Source organism: Homarus americanus, unplaced genomic scaffold (assembly GCF_018991925.1).
Source record: "Homarus americanus isolate GMGI-L3 unplaced genomic scaffold, GMGI_Hamer_2.0 scaffold57010, whole genome shotgun sequence".
In the NCBI taxonomy this organism is placed as follows: domain Eukaryota; kingdom Metazoa; phylum Arthropoda; class Malacostraca; order Decapoda; family Nephropidae; genus Homarus; species Homarus americanus.
The window spans coordinates 55,454-77,472 of NW_024726957.1; the positions used below are offsets into that span (position 1 = coordinate 55,454).

At 39.0% G+C, this 22,019-nt stretch overlaps 2 protein-coding genes across 3 annotated transcripts; one reads left to right on the forward strand and one right to left on the reverse strand.

Annotated features, from left to right (window-relative positions):
• Positions 1-1,020: 1,020 nt before the first annotated feature.
• On the reverse strand, positions 1,021-4,926 carry LOC121865735 (SPRY domain-containing protein 7-like). 2 transcript variants are annotated; one of them, XM_042365268.1, is made up of 5 exons: positions 4,777-4,926; positions 3,762-3,878; positions 3,237-3,397; positions 2,804-2,906; positions 1,021-2,259 (listed from the first exon to the last, which is right to left on the reverse strand). In XM_042365268.1, exons 1-5 carry the CDS (start codon positions 4,880-4,882, stop codon positions 2,153-2,155), a joined length of 594 nt encoding a protein of 197 aa, XP_042221202.1. In that variant the 5' UTR covers positions 4,883-4,926; the 3' UTR covers positions 1,021-2,152. The 2 variants fall into 2 exon arrangements, with proteins under 2 accessions (XP_042221202.1, XP_042221203.1); XM_042365269.1 differs by lacking the exon at positions 1,021-2,259 and adding an exon at positions 2,377-2,525.
• A 3,253-nt stretch (positions 4,927-8,179) lies between these two features.
• On the forward strand, positions 8,180-19,781 carry LOC121865737 (eukaryotic translation initiation factor 6-like). The gene is given in 6 exon segments (XM_042365271.1): positions 8,180-8,380; positions 10,094-10,179; positions 12,193-12,440; positions 12,607-12,726; positions 12,824-13,005; positions 15,999-19,781. Coding segments are annotated over 6 exon segments (753 nt in total). The 5' UTR covers positions 8,180-8,273; the 3' UTR covers positions 16,009-19,781.
• The last annotated feature ends 2,238 nt before the right edge of the window (positions 19,782-22,019 follow it).

The window sequence follows — 22,019 nt, forward strand, 5'->3', positions numbered from 1 at the left end:
GGGGTTAACATCGTACTCAAGGGATTTAAAAAAAGTCTTAATCTCTAGTCTAATCCATCGAACTCAGTGATGACCTTGTACTCAAGCGATTAAAGACAGTTAGAGAGAGAGAGGGCGTGTGTGGTATTGCCCGAGTCTGGAACCATCAGTCGTAAATCATAATAAATAAAATCGATCAACTTCTCGTGTGAATCAACTCCATACATGCTGAACTTAAGTGAAAAATACGACACATACCTCAAGAATATGTTACCAATACCTTAAACTCTTAATGTTTTACAAAATGAAATAAACTTTTTAAAGATTCTTAAATGACAGATGATTGGTATTTAACCCTTAATATTAGTGGTACCTTAGTATATCTTAATAAAACTACGAATAAACCTAAATCAATACTGTTGTCATTCGTGTGTCGTGTCATGCGTGTACACAGTGGACTTGTCATGCGTGTACACAGTGGACTTGTCATGCGTGTACACAGTGGACTTGTCATGCGTGTACACAGTGGACTTGTCATGCGTGTACACAGTGGACTTGTCATGCGTGTACACAGTGGACTTGTCATCCATGTACACAGTGTGACTTTCTCCAGTAAATACTTGTAACTCATCCACTTGTGAGTTATTAAAGGTGTTTTAGGTAAAGTGCTTCCTCAAGGTCCCAGAAATGAAGGAGTTTATAGGGTGTCTCGGAGAAATGTCCTTACCTGCTCCCTGAGACACTGAGTTGGAAAGAGGGAGGCAGGGGCAGGAAGGGAGGCAGGGAGAGGGGCAGGAAAGGAGGGGGGGGCAGAAAGGTTAACAAGGGCATTTTTCTGACACCCTATATATACACTGGGAAGGTTTTTTGGGTTAGTTTAAAGGCTGTGATAGTATTTACAGTCGACACAACCCAGCACGGTACACACGTTCACTCGGACATACTGGGGTGTAACGTACGGCCATCGTGTTATGAGATACCGGTTACAATAACTCGACACGACACACACCTCCTGGGATCCCATTAAATTATATATCCTCATTTACTGACAAAGGAAATTTATTTTTGTAATGCCTTTTCATAAATTACAATACCACAGTTCAATATATATACAATACAATTAAAGATCACATATTCAAATTTTTGGTTAGAGAATGTATATTGTTACATAAATATCACATAAATTGATGGTTTACACTGAAGCCTGCTAAGACATTCACAAGTAGAGTACAGTATAGACAGATCTGTTTCCCACACTCCCAACATGAGGTCATAACACAAGATACATTATGAAGAACTGAAGCAAAATGGCCAAGTAAATAATTGTAATGCTCATTTACTCTGGCCAGATATTAACACAAGGGATAAGTAAATACCGCAAGCACGAGGGAGAGAAATATTGTTTATTATGTTAAGACCACAACACAAACTCTGCTGGGATTACCTGGAGATTAACTCCTCAGCTGATGATGAAACACCCTAACACTACTCTGGGTGTTTGGTTAGGTTAACATTAATGAGAAGTATTAACATGAGATGGTTAGGTTACCATTAGTGATAAATTTTAGGTGAAATGAGATGGGTGGGCTGAACCTCTTCACTACAGGGACGCTACTGTCTATTGAACCAACTCCAGACGGATTTTATTCAGCTCGGAGGCGGCACCACATGCGGGGGGAGGGGGGGCTTAACCTTCAGGTAATCCCACTACTGTACCAACCTGAAGCATTACACACAACTGCACTGCCCCACAATACATCGTCTCCTGCACCCGACTCAATCATCTACACCAGACTGCCGCCACAGACACGTACCACACAAAAGCTATCACATACCACAAGCCCCCAATCACCTCTGGAATCACTATATCCACCAACGATCCATGAATTACACATCGTTAATAAGCACGTTAAACCCTTGTCCAATTAAGCTCTCCCATAATATAAACATAAGAAATCAAGTCAACTTTTCAATTTGGGTTTGTAATGATCATAAACTTTGAGATTATACAAAGGGGAAACTCACAAAGTTTAAAGATATGATATGAATATTCCTAGCGATCACTCGGGGATAAATCTGATATTATTTACCATTGTTTAGGTCAAGGATGAACTATATGGGACAGACACACACACAGGAGGAGTGGAAGATAGAGATGGACGTACGGTTATCATTAATCGTTTTCCAACAAAGATTTCTCTACCATAATAGAATCGTACCCTGAAGGTGGACCGTGGCTGAAGTTCTCGAAGATGACGTCCATTATGGCTCCGTCGTCGACTGAAACGTAAACAGAGTCAATTGATTGATTGTCGACGAGAATGTTTACAGTATGTTTCATTACCGGTACCCTGTTATTAGCCACTGCTGAGAGAACAAAACAAGCGAGAAATTAACTTGTGTGTTTATTATATCATTATAAAACTATATATGGTGTTTTTTGTGTGTTGCTTCTCTACTTCTTGTCCAGGGCGCTTCACCATCCCTCCAACACCTGGACACTGCTGTAACCCCTCAAATTACAAAGCCAAGTAACTGTTGGAACCCTAAGCAAAAAAAATTATAAAAATCAATATAATACGATTTTACCCCACAAATATACAGTACCTGAAATATTACTGAATGGATACCAAAACCTAACCTAACCAAACAAAAGAGCATCATTATTATCACCCCCCTCCCGTCAGTCTTAAACCCTTCTCAACGATGACGCCACTCTTTAATATTTCATTTGGTTAACACCCGGCGATTTTATTCACCTCCTTGGGAAACCCGTACATTAGGAGTTAATGAGAGAGACGAGAAGAATATTCACCGAACTAACCATACAGAGCCGGATACACCGTTCCCTTAAAGCTGGTGACCGGCGTGTTCGTGGGTTTGCCGTTGATGTAGAAATTCAATTCGACGTGATCGTAAGTAATGCCCTAAAAAAATAATGAGCATTAATTGTATGGTTTTTGGTTTTCGAATTTTTTTTTTTTTTTTACATTTTATGATATTTTGGGAATAATCTGTTGGTGAATAAACATTGGGTATTGAAGTGTATAAAATTGATCAATATATATCCATCCTAACCTAACCCATCTTAACCTAACCTAACCCATCCAAACTTAATCTAACCCATCCTAACCTAACCATCCTAAAGTTGCTGCTGGCATAAGGTGATAAATATATATATATATATGCATCAGTAGGGAATTAGCAGTGATGCCAGATAAACACACTTTTACACGAGCTGTCAGTAATCATCTCACCATTATATCTCCTTCTTGTGGTATGTCGCCAATTTTGTACTTTTCCTCGCCGTTGTGTCGCACGGTGCCGTCAGAACACAACACCCACGACTGAGCGTCTTCCCCCAGAGGTACTTTGTTGAGGTTGGTGTTGCGTGTTGCGATGCCTACGCCCCACACCCCTGCAGGAGAGACGACAGGGTTATAACTAGTACTGTAGAGAGATGTGGTAATGCCTCTTGTCCTCGTAACCATCTGTCTGTACAACCACCTGTCTCCTACCACCATCTGTTTTCTACAAGGTGATAAAACTGTTCTTACTTATTTAATTATGACTTTTATTGCACAAGAGGAAACTTTAGCACCTGGGAAAAAAAAACCCACTGCTATGTTAGGTACTGAAAGCCGCACTGGATAACACCCTTCTCATATCACAGGCCAGGACTTGAACCCAGGACACAGTGGGGAGAGGTAAGCATATTACTAATACAGTACTGTGCTCTAAATGATGAAGTGTAATCCCCGGTACAGTTACAGTCGACTCACCTGATTGTTGTAATTTCACCTCAAAATAAGCTTTGTTCTGTAGGATGGGAATGTTGCCAAGTGCACCACCAGTACCACAAATTCTGATGCCATTTTTAACGATTACTACTTCATGTCCTGAAATTAGACAAGATTTTAATTAGTTGTCAAAATCTAACCTAACCTGACTGAAACCTAACCTAACCTAAACCTAAACAGTATCATCCAAAGACCTATGGAAAATATGAACACTCGATAGAATTATTTTTACTATGAACTTTTTCTTATATTACATTAGGTTAGGTCAAGTTAGATTAGATGGGGTTAAGTTAGGTTAGGGTAGTTTAGGTTAAGTTAGATATCCAAACTAAGCTCTTAACGATGGTTTCGACGAGTTTTGAAAGATTTGGACCTTCATATCCGCCGGAAATCACACAGCTTCGATATCTAAACACAGGGATGACGGTAACTAGAAATATACCACCTTTCCATATATACAGTTATACTTTAAAAGGACATATACAGTATATTTCACCTGCCTGTATAATAAAAATATATACATCAGAAAATAACTTAATCCTAGTCATAAGTCAACACAATCACCAATTACTTATATATGTGGTTGATAAGCTTTACTAATAATAACTCATATACTTTAACCCTAACACAATGACATCAAAAAATAAATCACAAAATCACGTATAATCTTAGTTAATTACCAATCAAAACCACATATAATCTGAGTCAATCACCAACCAAAACCACATACAATCAAAACCACAATATAATCAATCAATCATCAATCAAAACCACAATATAATCAATCAATCACCAATAAAAACCACAATATAATCAATCAATCAATCAAAACCACAATATAATCAATCAATCACCAATAAAAACCACAATATAATCAATCAATCACCAATCAAAACCACATACCAATAATCTTACCCAACCACCCATGACATAGGCTTCCCAGTACACTACACCTCATAACCCCCTATTAATTAAAGGTTATACTAGTTATACTTGCCCATATACCCGGTATCGAGTATAATGGTGGGTGTAGTCCTAATGGGTACACTAGTATGGGGCGCTGAACCACATAAATGACGAAAACAACAGAGGTACATTGCCATATTGGAGCTGCCTCAACCAAAACATCTACTGACAGTGTTGCCAACTACCTCCTCCAGTCGACCCCTCAGTACCGAACCCCTCCTCCTCCCCTCTTGTGAATCACCGAACCCTGGTACTGTAGTGAATCATTGAACCCTTGTACTGTACTGAATCATTGAACCCTTGTACTGTACTGAATCATTGAACCCTTGTACTGTACTGAATCATTGAACCCTTGTACTGTATTACTGAATCATTGAACCCTTGTACTGTACTGAATCATTGAACCCTTGTACTGTATTACTGAATCATTGAACCCTTGTACTGTACTGAATCATTGAACCCTTGTACTGTACTGAATCATTGAACCTTGTACTGTACTTCATCGAACCCTTGTACTGTACTGAATTAACCCTTGAATTACCCCTTGTACTGTACTGAATTATTGAACCTTTGACTGAATCATTGAACCCTGTACTGTACTGAATCATTGAAACCCTTGTACTGTACTGAATCATTGAACCCTTTGTACTGTACTGAATCATTGAACCCTTGTACTGTACTGAATCATTGAACCCTTGTACTGTATTGAACCCTTTGTATCATTTGAACCCTTGTACTGTGTACTTGTACTGTACTGAATCATTGAACCCTTGTACTGTACTGAATCATCGAACCCTTGTACTGTAATCATTGAACCTCATTCATTGAACCCTTGTACTGTATTACTGAATCATACTGTACTGTACTGAAATTGAACCCCTTGGAATCATTGAACCCTTGTACTGTTATTGAACCTTGTAATGAATTATTGAACCCTGTACTGAACATTGAACCTACTGTACTGAATCATTGAACCCTTGTACTGTACTGTCATTGAACCCTTGTAATACGAACCATTGAACCCTTGTACTATATTACTTGAATCTGTACTGAATCATTGAACCCTTGGTAATTGTACTCAATCATGAACCCTTGTACTGTACTGAATCATTGAACCCTTTGTACTGTGAATTATTGAACCCTTGGTACTGTAATGGAATCCCTTGAATCACCTGTACTGTACTGAATACTTGTACTGATTGAATCATTGAACCCTTGTACTGTACTGAATTACTGAATCATTGAACCCTTGTACTGTACTGAATCATTGAACCCTTTGTACTGTACTGTACTGGATGAATCAACCCTTGTACTGTACTGAATTATTGAACCCTTGTACTGTACTGAATTATTGAACCCTTGTACTGTACTGAATCATTGAACCCTTGTACTGTACTGTACTGAATTATTGATTGAACCCTTGTACTGTATCGTACTGAATCATTGAACCCTGAACCCTTGTACTGTACTGATCATTGAACCCTTGTACTGTACTGAATCTAACCCTTTGTACTGTTATTATGAACTGAACCCTTGTACTGTACTGAATCGTGAACCCTTGTACTGTACTGAATTAATGAACCCTCATTGTGTGAATTTCCGAATTATTGAACCCTTGTACTGTACTGTACTGAATTATTGAACCCCTTGTACTGTACTGAATTATTGATCATTGAACCCTTTACCGTACTGTACTGAATGTTGAACCCTGTACTGTACTGGAATCACTTCATTGAACCTTTACTGTATCATTGAACCTTGTACTGTACCCTTCCTTATTGAACTTACTGTACTGAATCATTGAACCCTATCATTGAACCTTGTACTGTACTGAATTATTGAACCCTTTACTGTACCTGAATCATCGAACCCTTGTACTGTACTTGAATACTGTATTGAACCCTTGCACTGTACCCTTAATTATTGGAAACTTTTCGTTGTACTGAATGAATTGATTGAACCCTTGGTACTGTACAATCCCTTAGCCCCCTGTACTGAATCTGTATTATGAATGAACCTGGTACTTGAACCCTTGTACTGTGAACCCTTGTACTGTAATTATGAATCCTTGTACTGTACTGAACCTTGTACTGTACTGATCCCTTGTACTCCCTTGTACTGAATATTGAACCCTTGTACTGGAATCATTGAACCCTTGTACTGTACTGAACCCTTGTACTGTACTACTGTATTGAACCCTTGAATCACTGTACTGAATATTGAACCCTGAATCATTGAACCCTTGTACTGTACTGAATTATTGAACCCTTGAACCCCCTTGTACTGAAATTATTGAACCCTTGGTACTGTACTGAATCATTGAACCCTTGTACTGTACTGAATTATTGAACCCTTGTACTGTACTGAATCATTGAACCCTTGTACTGTACTGAATTATTGAACCCTTGTACTGTACTGAATCATTGAACCCTTGTACTGTACTGAATTATTGAACCCTTGTACTGTACTGAATCATTGAACCCTTGTACTGTACTGAATCATTGAACCCTTGTACTGTACTGAATTATTGAACCCTTGTACTGTATTACTGAATCATTGAACCCTTGTACTGTACTGAATCATCGAACCCTTGTACTGTACTGAATCATCGAACCCTTGTACTGTACTGAATCATCGAACCCTTGTACTGTACTGAATCATCGAACCCTTGTACTGTACTGAATCATTGAACCCTTGTACTGTACTGAATCATTGAACCCTTGTACTGTACTGAATCATTGAACCCTTGTACCGAACCCCGGAATCCATAGCCTGAACCCTTTTCAGTTCACACACACACACGCACACTAAAGTTTACACACATACATACACACACACATACATACACAGCTGTAATAGATTCCCGTATAGACATAAAGATAGATAGATAGATAAAGGGAAATAAGATAGATATTGGGTAAAATAGTTACACATCTATTTATCTGTATCAATCTATCAGTCTAACCATTTATCTATCTATCACACATAGATAAGGTCCTAAATATTAAAAAGTTTTCATAGAAGTAATTTAATACATATTTATTTTACCATAAAGTTAAATAATAAATAAAAGATAAATTATATATTAATTTATTTCTTGTTGCCCAACCTTACACCATTGTTAACCTATACATCTTTAATAAGTGTTTGTTATTTATAGTTTAATTATATCTCAGTATTTATAACAGTATATAATATAATCTATCATTTATGTTATATTATTTTATTATTATTGGAATACTTGAATTTAGTTTTGAAAGTGTTTTAGTAGGAAATATTTAATGCTCACATATACAGATGATTAATTAACTATATAAATAATTATGATGGCTATATATTAGATAAAAAATTAATTATTGCATATATTCTATTTATTAATTATAAAGATGGTTTTAATAGGTTATAGGAGAGACTTATATGTTAGTGAAGGTGTATAGGTTAGTGGCCATCATGAGGTTTGTTTACCTGTTAAGAGGACCAGACCCCAGGACACGTGAGGCTCATCACTAACTACTCAACTACTCCATCATGGCTGTTCGTTGTCAGTTTGAAGGTTCTAATGAGATTGGTGTGTTTTGTAAGCTGACAAATTCGTTCTGCCTGGCGGGTATTGGCGCCTCTGCTAACTTCTACAGGTGAGAGGTGTTGGCTCCATTAGGCTCCATTAACTTATTTATTTTATTATGTCTTTATTTTACCGTATTTATCAATGTGTTTTATTGGTTAATTTATTGTCTTTATGTCTTTATTTTACTGTATTGGTTAATGTGTTTTGTTGGTTAATTTATTGTCTTGCATCGATCTTTCTCTCGCTGTTATTAATGTATTTCGTTATGTTTAGATAATTATAAGATATATGAATAATGTCTTAGAATTGTCTTAACATAACTATATATATGTTAATAAAAGCGAAAGAAAGATCGGTGTAAGACTATGAATTAACCATTTTATTTTAAGACGTGGTGATGGGTCCGACTAATTACCCAAATGTAGTCGCAATGAAGTCAAATAATGGTCCTAGATGAATAAATCGGACTGCCAATCACTTCTCGACTAGTGTTTGGTGTCACAAAGTCACAAAAAATTGGTAAACGTAATTTAATCTGAGTTAATAGATCGAGTGCATGTACCTAACCTAACCTAATCTAACCTAACACAACACAACTCAGATTAAATTAAGTTTACCAATTTTTTGTGACTTTATGACACCAAATAATAATCGAGAAGTGATTCACAGCCCGGATTACGCTTGTACGACCATCATTTGACTTCATTCCGGCTACATTTGGGTAATTACTCGCTCCCTCGGTACATGCGCGCGATCTATTAACTCAGATTAAAGTAAGTTTTCCAATTTTTTGTGACTTTGTGACACCAAATACTAGTCGAGAAGTGATTGGCAGTCCAATTTATTCATGTAGGACCATTATTTGACTTCATTCCGGCTATATTTTGCTACATTTGGGTAATTAGTCGGACCGCGTGGTGATGGCTGGGTTTTGGGATGCCTTCAGTTAATGATTGTTTGAGGTGTAATTGTGTTCAAAGTTGAGATACTTAACTAAAAGGAAGAACTGGTTTAATTTATTTGAAGTATTTTATCAGCTAATGGTTCAGTACATGAACCTTACCACCAACTTTAAAAAATTTCCCCCAAAACGATTAAAACTTTCTTGAAAACTGACTCAGTGTTGGAGGAGTGTATTTTGTTTCTTCACTTGTACAATTTGTTTTATTTTCTGTGACTGGAGGAGAAAGTTTCCTCATTTGTGATTCTTACATTACATATCACTTACACCCTGGCAGCCATGTTTGTTTAATGAATACCTCAGCCACATTATATCATCATTAGGTTTGGTTAGGTTAGGTTAGGTTAGGTTAAGTTGGGTTAGGTTTGGTTTGGTTCATATCCTCTTGAATTAATAATATACCAGTACTGTATATAATGCATCGCTCACATAAAGGATTAGTTTGGTAAAGTCACTTGAAGCTATTGCATTAAGGTGAAATAAACTGGGGTGGTCAATCTTCATGTGGTCCAGCGAGATGTAAGGTTAACATTCATTTTTGGTAGTTCATCTAATATTATTTTTTGGTGTGATTATTAAACAATATTATTTCATTGTTAGAAGACCATATAGTAATTTATTTTATTAACAGTAGTTAGGTTCTTTGGATTACCTGAAGATTAACCACCCCACTTAACACTACCTGGTGGGGTTAGGTTAAGGTGTTTAATTGGATCAAATAAGCTGTGTGGTGTCTAGGTTATTTTTCTCCTATCATTATGTAGTGTACCTTCATTTACTATGACTTGAGGGGCTAATAAAGTGTGTTTATATTCCCAGCATCTTCGAGGAACAGTTGAGTGAAGCGATACCAGTTGTGTACGCTTCCATCGCTGGTTGTCGCATCATTGGCTCCATGGTTATTGGTAGGGACTGCATTTCTGCTGTGTGTGTGTTTTTTTTAAGTTGAGTGAGTGTGTGTGTGTGTGTGTGTATGTATGTAGTGTAGCTACTGCCATCAAACAGATGAAAAATAACAAATCTTCAGGGCCTGATGAAATCCCAGCCGAGGTGTATAAAGCAGGGGGACCTCTGCTTACCAGCCGTCTCCACTCTCTCCTGGAGAATATATGGGAAAAGGAGGAAATCCCCCAAGCTCTTAAAGATGCCTCCATTGTCAATATTTATAAGAACGAGGGAGACCGGTCAGACTGTGGCAACTACCGTGGGATCTCACTGCTCTCCGTAGCTGCCAAGATTATCGCCCAAGTCCTCCTAAACAGACTTCTTCCTGAGGCGGAAAATTTCCTCCCAGAATCTCAATGTAGTTTGAGACCATCACGTGGCACTACTGACATGATCTTTGCTGCCTGCCAGATACAGGAAAGGTGCAGAGAGCATCATAGTGACCTGTACATGGCCTTCATCGACCTAACCAAGGCCTTCGACTCGGTCAACAGGGAAGCCCTCTGGTGGACCCTCAGCCGTTTTGGCTGCCCACCAAAATTCATGGCCATTGTGAGGCAACTCCACGGTGGCATGAACGGCAGTGTCCTGCACAATGGCACCCAGTCTGAATTCTTCCCCATCCAAACAGGGGTTAAACAAGGGTGTGTACTGGCACCAACTCTCTTTTCCATTTTCTTGGCTGCCTTCCTCACTCGTGCCAGTGCCAATTTAGCCGGCTGGGTGGACATCGCGTACCGGATGAAAGATCTTTTCAACATAAGACGACTCCAGGCAGGAACAAAGGTGTCGGCAGCTTCCATTACTGAACTTCAGTATGCAGACTACCTCACCCTTGTTGCTCACACTGAACATGACCTACAGGAGATCCTGAACACCTCGGCAGATGCCTATGCACACTTCGGTCTTGAGGTGAATGTTTGTAAGACTTGGATTCCCTGCCTCTGGTTCAGCCACACCTCCACCATCCATCCAGGTTCACGTTACTACCCTCTCTAATGTTGCCCACTTTCAGTATCTCAGCTCCCACCTGTCCACCACCGTGTCTTCAGTTGCAGGGAGCTGAAATTATCCACAAAGTTACACGTTTATCGAGCAGTGGTCCTCCCCACCCTGCTATATGGCAGCGAGACATGGGTCACATACAAGAAGAACCTCAAGGCACTTGAAAACTTTCTTCAATGTTGTCTACGTTCCATCCTCCGAGTTCACTGGGAAGACAAGAGAACAAATGCCAGTATTCTCGCTGACACCAACTGTAGGAGCATCGAGGCTACCATTATCCATGAACAACTACGCTGGACTGGCCATGTTACCCACATGGACGGCAGTAGACTGCCAAAGCAGCTACTTTACAGTCACCTAACGAATAGTAAACGTAACGCCGGCGGCCAACTGAAAAGGTATAAGGATAGTCTTAAGACAAACCTGAAAAGGTGCCAAATGGACCCCCTCACCTAGGAGACGATTACTGCACACCGTAACGCTTGGAGGAGCACCACACGAGAAGGTGTCAATACTTTCGAGTTAGCCCGACTGTAAGCCGAGGCAGACAAGTGCCAACGCCGGAAAGACGCTGCCGCCGTCCCTCCCGCACTAGATGTAGCCCCCCACACGTGCAACATCTGTGGACGACTCTGCCGGTCCCGTATCGGCCTCTTTAGTCACCCCAGAACTCACCAACCTACTGTAGGTGACATCCTTAATAACTCATATCATTGTATCATAGCTGGATGATCGTCAGCCTCGATTACCAGTGACGGCAAAGTAGTAATAGTAGTAGTAGTAGTGTGCGTGTGTTTTAAGTTGTGTGTGTGTGTTTTAAGTTGTGTGTGAGTGTATAGTCCACTAAAAAAGAATCATTAGACATTCCGTTGCACCATAACAACAATAACTGCTAATAATGATGATAATAATAACAATAATGATGATAACACTAATAATACACTGTTGTCGGGTTTTGTTGTTCACAGGCAATAGACACGGCCTCCTCGTACCCAGCACAACCACAGACAGCGAACTCCAACACCTCCGAGACCACCTGCCAGAGAAGGTCAAGCTCCAGCGTATAGAGGAGAGATTATCTGCCTTGGGGAACGTTGTTGTTTGTAACGATTACGTCGCTCTCGTTCATCCCGACATAGACAGGGTGCGGTTCGTCGTTAATTATATTGTATTACTCGTTTACAGAGATGGGTAGTTTGGGGTATAAGAAATGGTTGTTTGGAGTAATACACATGTTTTAATATTGTGGTAAATGATGGTTTCAGTAATACACATGTTTTAATATTGTGGTAAATGATAGAGTAATGCAAATGTTTCTTCATAATTATGCATTTAATCATTAACTTGTGTTATATAATTGTATAATTTGTCACCCTGGCCAGGTAAACCAAGAGACCATCTTCACTGGGATACCGCTGTCCAACCAGGGAGGCATTGTGCATCCTTCAACCCCGACCCAGGAACAGGATGAACTCTCCATGCTCCTACAGGTTCCTCTAGTGGTGCGTCTCGAGTCGTATTAAGTGGCTTTACTCACAGACACGTGTATGTTACTGTATGTCGTTCGGTTCGTACATAATGAAGTTTTCCACCCCGCAGGCCGGCACTGTTAACCGAGGCAGCAACGCGTTAGCCGCCGGGCTTCTGGTGAATGATTGGTCGGCCTTCTGCGGCATGGATACGACGGCCACCGAGATCAACGTGATTGAGAGCATCTTTAAGATTAGCGACGCCCCCCAGGCCGCCATATCTACTACCATGAGGAACGCTTTGATTGACAGGTGAGTCTTGGTAACATGAGGTGTGTGTGTGTGTGTCTGTGTAAGAGTGAGAGAGGGAGGGTGTGTGTGTAAGAGTGAGAGAGGGAGGGTGTAAGAGTGTGTGTGTACGGTGCATCTCTTGGTACAGTCCGCCCGGATAATTCGCGGATTTTTATTTCGTGGTCTTCTGTTATTTGCGGATGACACCCTGGATGTATCCAAGAATGTCTGTGGGTAGTTTTAAAGTTGCCGGCATTTTTGCGGCCGGGACAGGGAGCCATTCGTTCTAGACACTGCAAAGGAAGCCTTAAGCCTTTAACATTCAAGTGGGTTAGGTGGCCAGAGATACCCGGGAATGTACAGGTAACCATGACACCTAAAACCCCTGGCCTGCTAAGGTCCTTGCTTAACAGATAATCAGGTAGTTCGAGTTTTTAGTTGACCAAATTATTTGCAAAAAATTAAAATGACCTAAACGGGTAATAGTTTCATTAGGTTGAAAAATATTTACCAGTAACTACCAGTAAACAATGGAAACGATGCACCAACACACCACCAGCTGTGAGTGTCGGTACAGTTGCCAGGGCAGATCTCTTACGAGCCCAAAGTAGCCAAATCCATGGTATGGTAGCACAGGACGATGTAAAACAAAGTATTCTTTTATTAAAGTTAATTTATAGATACTGGACATAAATTTTTGTTCATTACATTTGAAACATCAATCTTTGTTAATTAAATTTAAAACAAGAGAAAACTACGATACTGGATTTTCATTAAAATATTACATCACAAGTATATTTTACCTTAACTGTGACTGAATGAATATATTCTCGGAAATAAATATGGAAATGTAATATTTTTGCTGGAATGACGTACATATTATAGTGGAAGTAGGAGAAATCATGATCTAAAGACTATTTTAAGAGCGAATGCTTAATGGTTTAGTTAAAAATCAGTTGCCAGCCTCACGGCTATAATAAGATGCCCATCCTATCATTAGCACGCACAACTGAAAACCATCTGAAAAGCGGATTACGTAATATCTGAACGTTGTTTTAAAGACGACTAGAATACGATGACTTAGTCAGCAAAAATATATATCGGCGTTCTCAGTTTTATAGACACATTAACAAAATATGCATAAAACACATCTCCAATGTACTGGCTGGCATCTCCACTCGTCCCTGCTCCCGCCAGTCACCTCCTCCCCGCTCTATCCCTCCGCCTCCTCCACATCGTCACTACTGTTGTATTACAATAATATTCTATCCTAATTGACTTGAATAAATACTACGATACCATATTTCTGAATATTTTCATTAAAATCCATCCAAATCATTTTCCTTGCCATCGGCAGCACCAAACAGCTTCTCCCAGTCCTCTCCTTGAACAGGGCTAGAGGGTACGTGTTTTTCGAATCATTTTCAATTACAAAATTTTTACATCACACGTATATTTTACCTAAACTGCGCCTGAATGAATATATTCTTGGAAATAAAGAGTAATTTTGCTGAAACGTGATGTATTTCAATGTAAAATAGGATAAAATACATGACGAAAACAAAAGACTTCACCTAACCTTCCAATGTTCAAGAGGTGTTACTCGTTTTTTTTAATAGTTTTAGGTTAAAATACTGTTATATTACAATGATATTATATTCATACTGTCCTTGATATACTACATTCACAGAAATTAAATATTTTTGCTGAAATGACGTAAGTATTACAGTGGAATGTGAGACAAAATCGTGACGAAAACAATGACTTTCGCTTTCTTTCGTTCATAAGATGTTACCGTAATCGTTTTTCGAATGGTTTTCAGTTAAAAAACTGTTGCATCACAAGTGAATTAGGATAGAATATTATTGTAGTAATACAACAGTTTTTTAACTGAAAACCATTCGAAAAGCGATTACGGTAACATCTTTTGAGCGAAAGAAAGCGAGTCATTGCTTTCGTCACTTTCCACTGTAATACGTACGTCATTTCAGCAAAATATTACATTTCCATATTCTCAGAAATAAATAGTAGTTTTGCTGAAACGTGATGTATTTCAATGTAAATTAGGATAAAATACATGACGAAAACAAGAGCCTTTACCTAACCTTCCGATGTTCAAGATATGTTACTCGTTTTTTTAGTAGTTTTCAGTTAAAATACTCTTATATTAGTGATATTCTATTCATACTGTGCTTGATATAATACATTCACGGAAATGTAATATTTTTGCAACTACAATGCTGATGTCAACACAAGCGTGGTTACAGCGAGACTGACTGAGTGAGGGAGAGCTATGCGTGTGTGTGTGAGGTTGCGGGCGGTGTCCCGTGTTCGGTGCCGTGCGCGAGTTGAATGGCGCGCGATTTGAATGTACTTCAATTACTTCAATGTACAGAATATTCCTCTGGCGGGGCAATCCGCGTATTTGCGAATCCGTGAATGCTAAACCCGCGTATGTGAAGGGCCGACTGTAATTTTTTTTACCTGTATTGTATGTGTGTGTGTAGACACTTATATACAATACAGGTAAAAGAAATAATTGTCTTAAGGGCAAACACATAAAGGGAATAAACATTTCTTTGTACACAAGTAAAAATGTCCTCCTCACAGCAAGAACAAGTTATTCACTTATTTGGTGATTCGCGGCCATTTTGAGAATTTAACCCCCATCAATTTGAAGGGCATACTGTATACAAAATGGCTCTTATCATTTTGCAGTACTGTACAAGAACCCTAAATTTGTGACCTGGTAACTCCTTAACTTGTCCAGAGTTTTACAGATTCCTTGTGTGGATGTTAGTCCTTATTTGTGTCCGGGCTGCTATGTAAACTCTCCCAGCCTGGTATACATAGAGAATTAATATACTGTACTGTACCAAAAACTACGATAAATAACATAGATGACACAGAGATTTGTATTATAACTGGTAGCATGGCCAAAGTCAAACCTCCATTGGGTGATTTTTACTACGTTTTAACCTGAAGATTAATTATTTACGTTTTTTATTTTTCAGCATGGCGTAAATTGTCGCCGCCTCTGTGTGAAACCAAGAGGAGGAGGAGGAGGAGGTGTGGACAGACAACACCAATGTTAAAGGAAATATGAGTTACTATTGTCATCATCTGTACAAGTATGTCTAGGTGTGACTGACCTCGCTGAGTCTCATTAGCACTGAGCATTATAAAGGTCCACCATTATCCCTGTTCTTCATGTATTGGTCAAACAAACATGTATTATAGTATCATGCTTGTGTTTGTGACAATAAAGGCATATACATAATAAGTCATAATAGTTAATGCTATAATATCGTACTTTATTTCAAGACGGTGCTCTACCCTACTGCTCATATCGGCCCTTCTGTATACTCTAAGCTGCTGTGTCTCTTTTATTAATGTTTTTCTGTGTATCCTAGCATTTTGGGGTCTGAATGAATCTTGTGTTATATCTCCCACCAACCTGTCGTACAGTCCCGGGAACAATGCCGGTAGGTGAGTTGTGTCGTCTTGGTACGGTATCGGCGCGTGAGTGTGAGAGTTGGCTTCTGGTCGACCAATACAAAGTTATTATGGTATCGTAGTTTGAGGTATTTCAGTCCTTTTCAAGTGTTGTAAAATATCATCATCATCGTGGGTTAGCTGTCGGCAACATCGGGTATATACAAGGTCATTTCTGTATTGACCGAGCATCATCAAATACCGCTCGTGCTTTCTCATATTCCTGATGCTAACTGCCCGAACTTGTGAGATTATATTGGGGCGATTCAATAGTTCCTCTACGCCTGCGGTGGTACGAGGTCGTTGTTTATCGGAGAACCCTAAATGATTATGATATATTAGGATGTGTAATAAACAGTTGCTAAAGTTAACGTTTGGTTGTATCATTGTGAAGAGTGTAAATGGTCTTGACAATGATCACACTTTATACCTGTTGATGGTTAGGTTCCTCTTCGTTGTTTGTCGTAAAATATTATAATTATTTGGGGTCGTGGGATAAAGAAAATTATCCTGTATTTGTTCATTGTTATACTGAACCTCATTATATCTACATTGTTATATATATTTGTTCTGCTTATGGTAACTAGTGGATTGGGTGAGAGTAAACTTTATAACTGGACGCCACTCCCATTATTGCCATTAAGTAGAACAATATACCTGTACAATTGTGTAGGTATAAATAACAATATTTTACAGGTGTCCTTCACTTAACAAGCGTTCCAGATATGAAAATTCACTTCTTCGAATTTCTTAAATAGACACATGTTTTCTAACGAAACCTTCTCCCGTTTCTTTGAATTTGTGTCCCGGCAAAAATTCATATCGCACATCCCCGGGACTCGACTGGAGCAGCCATATTGGAGAGATGGGCAGAGACGTATTCTAGCTCGATGATCATAACAACCCCTCTATCTCCCTACCCTGGCCTGTGTCTTTTGCTCAGCCATTTACTGCCCCTTGTGGTCAGCCCCGACTCATAAGGTAATCGCTCCCTCCATTAAGTAGTAAATTACAGTAGATGGGGCAATGGACTATTTTTCATTAGTTAAGTTGGGTTTTTTTTTTGTTGATCTTGAACCAATTTCATGTTTTGGTTTATAATGTTTGGGTTTACTTGTCGTTGGGAAGTAAATCCTATTTTTCCCCCCATTTGTTCTGTTATTCGAGATATGAAAATTCTCTTAACAATAGTAATCCAGGAAGCTATAACCGCCTTAGTGGTCTTTTGACACAAATTGCATCGCTAAGCAGTACCGTGACCCCGAGCAGCACTCCTTCCATAATCAGAGACGAGGGGACTGTGGACTGGCCCGACCAACCACTCGAGGTCCTCCCACTAGTCTCACGTGCTGGCAGATGCGTCTCTAAGGGTGGGTCTGGTTCGCTCTACCCAATGTTAGGATGAACCGTTCCTGTTATGTGCCGAACAACTGCCAGGGGGTTAAGTGAGGGACATATGTATAGGCATAATAGAACCCACTACCTACATCATCACTACAAGCACACAGGGACATAGGAAATAATACTTGGACATACACAGTCTTTTCCATGGCTCAGAGAAACAACAAACACTGTTTTTAATTACTGGAAACAACAACTACTGTATAAAATAAACTTGTAGTTTGAGTTTTTTTAAGGTTATCCAATATTATAGACAAGTTTGTTTGTTTTCTTGTATAATTCTAAGATTTTTTTCAGTCACATTGTAATAAAGTGTGAAAATATTTGTTTTTTCTTTTAAATCTCAATCCAGTATCATTCCAAATTAATTGTCGCTGTTGATCCATTCATGTGTTAAGTTATCCATCCATCTATCCATTTGGCCATTCAAAATTAATTCATTTGTCAATCCATCCATCAATTCTTGTCATACTATTTATCTTTTAATCCAGTCATCTATCCCTCCATCCATTTGTCCATCCACCAATCACTGTGAACTAAACATTATATTGTATATAGTATAACCCAAGGCTCTCTTAGCAAGATACGGTCACTCACCCCTCTGTGTCTCGACTCCACTGGGCCAAGCTACCAACGGCCACGAGGTACTGTAGAGGTAGTTTGTATTATTTAGGAATGTGTCAAAAGATAGCTGGATGGTTTTTAATTTTGTGAGATGTTATAATTAGAATGCCTAAGGTTGACTCTTGAGAATGAGGAGTCCGGTTAGGTTTTCTTCCTACCCCGAAAAAGTATACTAGTGCATGGTGAAGAATTTGTTGTCGTTCATTACGAGTTGTTGTTTATTGATTTACCAGTTGTCAGCTTGGGTTGAATAGTTGGTGGTGGTACTCTGATGGACCTAACAACCACTGGCTTATTTAGTTTACTTCAGTATGATAATGTTCAGTAGATATGTACAAATATCAATTTATTAATCTTAGGAAGTCAATGGATTCGGCGTATTTTTTTTTCAAAGATGTAATTTCTGGATCTATTTCATGAGTTAAAAGTATTGTGTCTGTGTGCTATTTACTCATCACTGAAACACACTAAAAAATCCTCAGAGTTTGAACTTACTAACAGTGATGTGCCTGACAATAGTGAATTAATAAGAGTAATGGAGATTATAATGATTTGTAAGCCCTGTACTGTACTCTACCCCCTCACAACCTATGGAAAAATAAACTACTGTATTACAACAATATAAGAGACGCTCCTGACAACAACCTGCCTAGTGGGTCAGAAATGTGTTGTTTATACAGTACCACTATATTGTATTATCCTAGGTGTTGTGTGGGGGAGTCAGGGAGCAGATTGGTGACCTTTATGTACGGTCGAAAGTCTGTAAAAGAAGAGATTAGATTTTGCACACTTCTCAGGTCTGCATTAATATCGTTCAGTGAATCAATCGTAGCTCATGGCCCACACCTTGATAAGTCTCTGAAGATGTTCCTCGGGATGCGGCACCTTCCCTCATTCTCACTCACGAGTTCTGTCCTCCATCTCACTCCTCCGAGACAGACGGCATACTCTACTCTTGGTTTGATCCGAGTTTATCTTGCAAAACACTTCGGACTCGCATAACCCCGTGTCCTGGCCGCCCCACTTGATATTTTTGGTGGGTTATGTTAAGTCCGAAGGTGCAGGACAGCGGCGGTGGCTTCTGTAACTCTCCGAGATGTTAAAAAAATGTGTGGAGGGAACTCGTGTACCGTAGTGACTTAATCCATGGTAGTAATGGCTCACAAGATTAGTGTTCACCTTAATGTATCCCAACACCAAATGATACTCAAGCCTAATAAGTATGAGCTGTGAGAATATTCCTCTGTTTGCATTATTCAGTAAAATATAAGTCTTCACAGTTGTTTCATTTCACTGATGGACAACCTGTAGAGGACTGTACAGTATCAGCCACCAACAGCTGAGGTGTGAGTTATTGCAGTACACTTATGGCCGGTGTTGTTCTGTACCTGTGTTTGGTTTTCAAGTGACAGTGTTTCTTGAGGCTAGTTGTCTTGGTTATATATCTGAGAAAACATTATGTAAGCCTGTATGAAAGTGAAAACTTTGTACACTAACTGTCCATTATATTACACCGTTAGGTAGTTGGGGTTAATGACACTACGAAAAATATCTATAATTTATTAACAATAGTTCACATCCATAATATGATTACACTATTTACAGCGGCCATGACAGCACAACATTCTTACTCTGAAGGTTCATCAGGAATGTTCTCCAAGCCCTGAAATAAAAAAAATATACCAATTAACGACTAAATCCTTAACCACAGGTTAGGTTCCTGGCCAACAACTTCTATAACAAAATTTACACAAACTCAAATTGTAATAATATAGGTCAAGATTTTTGGCCTGACAAGAATCAAGATTGTATACTACAGCCTAGATGATACGAGTCATCTGTGTTCCTCCCTAGAATCTGAAGGGGCAGGAACCACAACCTCACGAAGGTCAGGTTTTTGACACCTATTGACCTTCCGAGGGTGAAAAGCTCCTGACCTGGTTCTTCATTGGTCCAACGAATAGATGTAAATTATGATAGAGTGTGAGACATCTGTTTGGCTACAAGGTCAGTGTGTCATAATGTAACCACAAGAGGTTAGGTTCTGTCTGGGTGTAATCATGTCTCCTCCCCTTACTCATAATATAATTGTTTATGCCTCAAATACCCACAGAAAATTACTCACAACCATAACAAGTCATAATAGTAAACAAACAAATCAAACAATAACAAACCCTAACATATCATAAACAAATACTAACACATCATAATAGTAAACACAGAAACAATCTCGATATTAAACAAACACACACATATATAGAGAATAGTATTAAAACATTTCTTCTTTAACGACTCAAGTAAGGCCAATGTCATATAGCACTTAACCTACAACTACCAACACTTTAAACACTGTACTGTACACTTTAGTTCACCCTAGTCTTCTAATGACAGGCTGGTTCTTTGTCAATCATACTGTAGATAACACACATTTACACAGCAACATAAACTTCCTATCTAAGTTTCAATAGATATTAAGTAACATGAGTGTGTGTTTGGGGGTGTGTGTGTGTATTTAATGGCATTCAGGAATCATTTTAGTGGTTTAAAAGTTGATGTAATACGATTTTTTTTAGTTAACTTATGTTTGTATAAGTGTGGAAAAGATATTTATTGTGTAGGGGGGGGGGGTGTCTGGGCCTAAGAATTGGTGATGTGGCCTTGAATATGATGACCTAACCTCCTGAGTATGATGACTTAACCTCCTGAGTATGATGACTTAACCTCTTGAGAATGATGGCTTAGACCCTTGAGTACAATGACTTAGACCCTTGAGTACAATGACTTAGACCCTTGAGTACAATGACTTAACCTTCAAATACAATGACTTAACCCTCGATTACAATGCCTTCAAACCAACACTCAGAATATCATCCCAAGAGGAGGAGGAGGGGGTGCTAATGTTCAGTTGGTCGAGACAAACCCCAGAACTCACCACTGGCTTAAAAGCGCTGCCACTGATTCGTTCATCTCTCAGGAACATGAACCGCTGAGTCTGGTACTGGAGGTCGCGCTGATAAAACTGCAAGAGAGGAAAGTGTGAGTAAATTTAACCTTTTTCTTCTCCATAAATACAGGTTTGGTTTGATTAGGTTACATTTGTTGGGTTAGGTTAAATTAACTTTGGTTAGTCAAGTTAGATAAGGTTGGATTAAGTTAGGTTAGTTGAGGTTGGGTTAAGTTTGGTTTGTTAGGTTAAATAAGGTTGGATATGGTTAGGTTAAATTTTATAACCTTAGAATAAACATGTATTTTATTAATCTACTTAATAAATTCAAATAGAATCTTTTCATCTACCTTCACATTTATCACCTAGCTACTAAGGTAACACCCAGGTAGAGACGTAGCCACATACACCAATACTCACGTTGTTATAAGCCAGTTTATGTAGTCCAGCAATAATTAACGCAGGTAAACCAAGAGCCCCTGTCACTATGGCGAAGCTGGGGATGATATTATACCACATATTGTCGAAAATTAAGGTAAATGAAGGAAATTTGACGACCTTCTTGAGATGC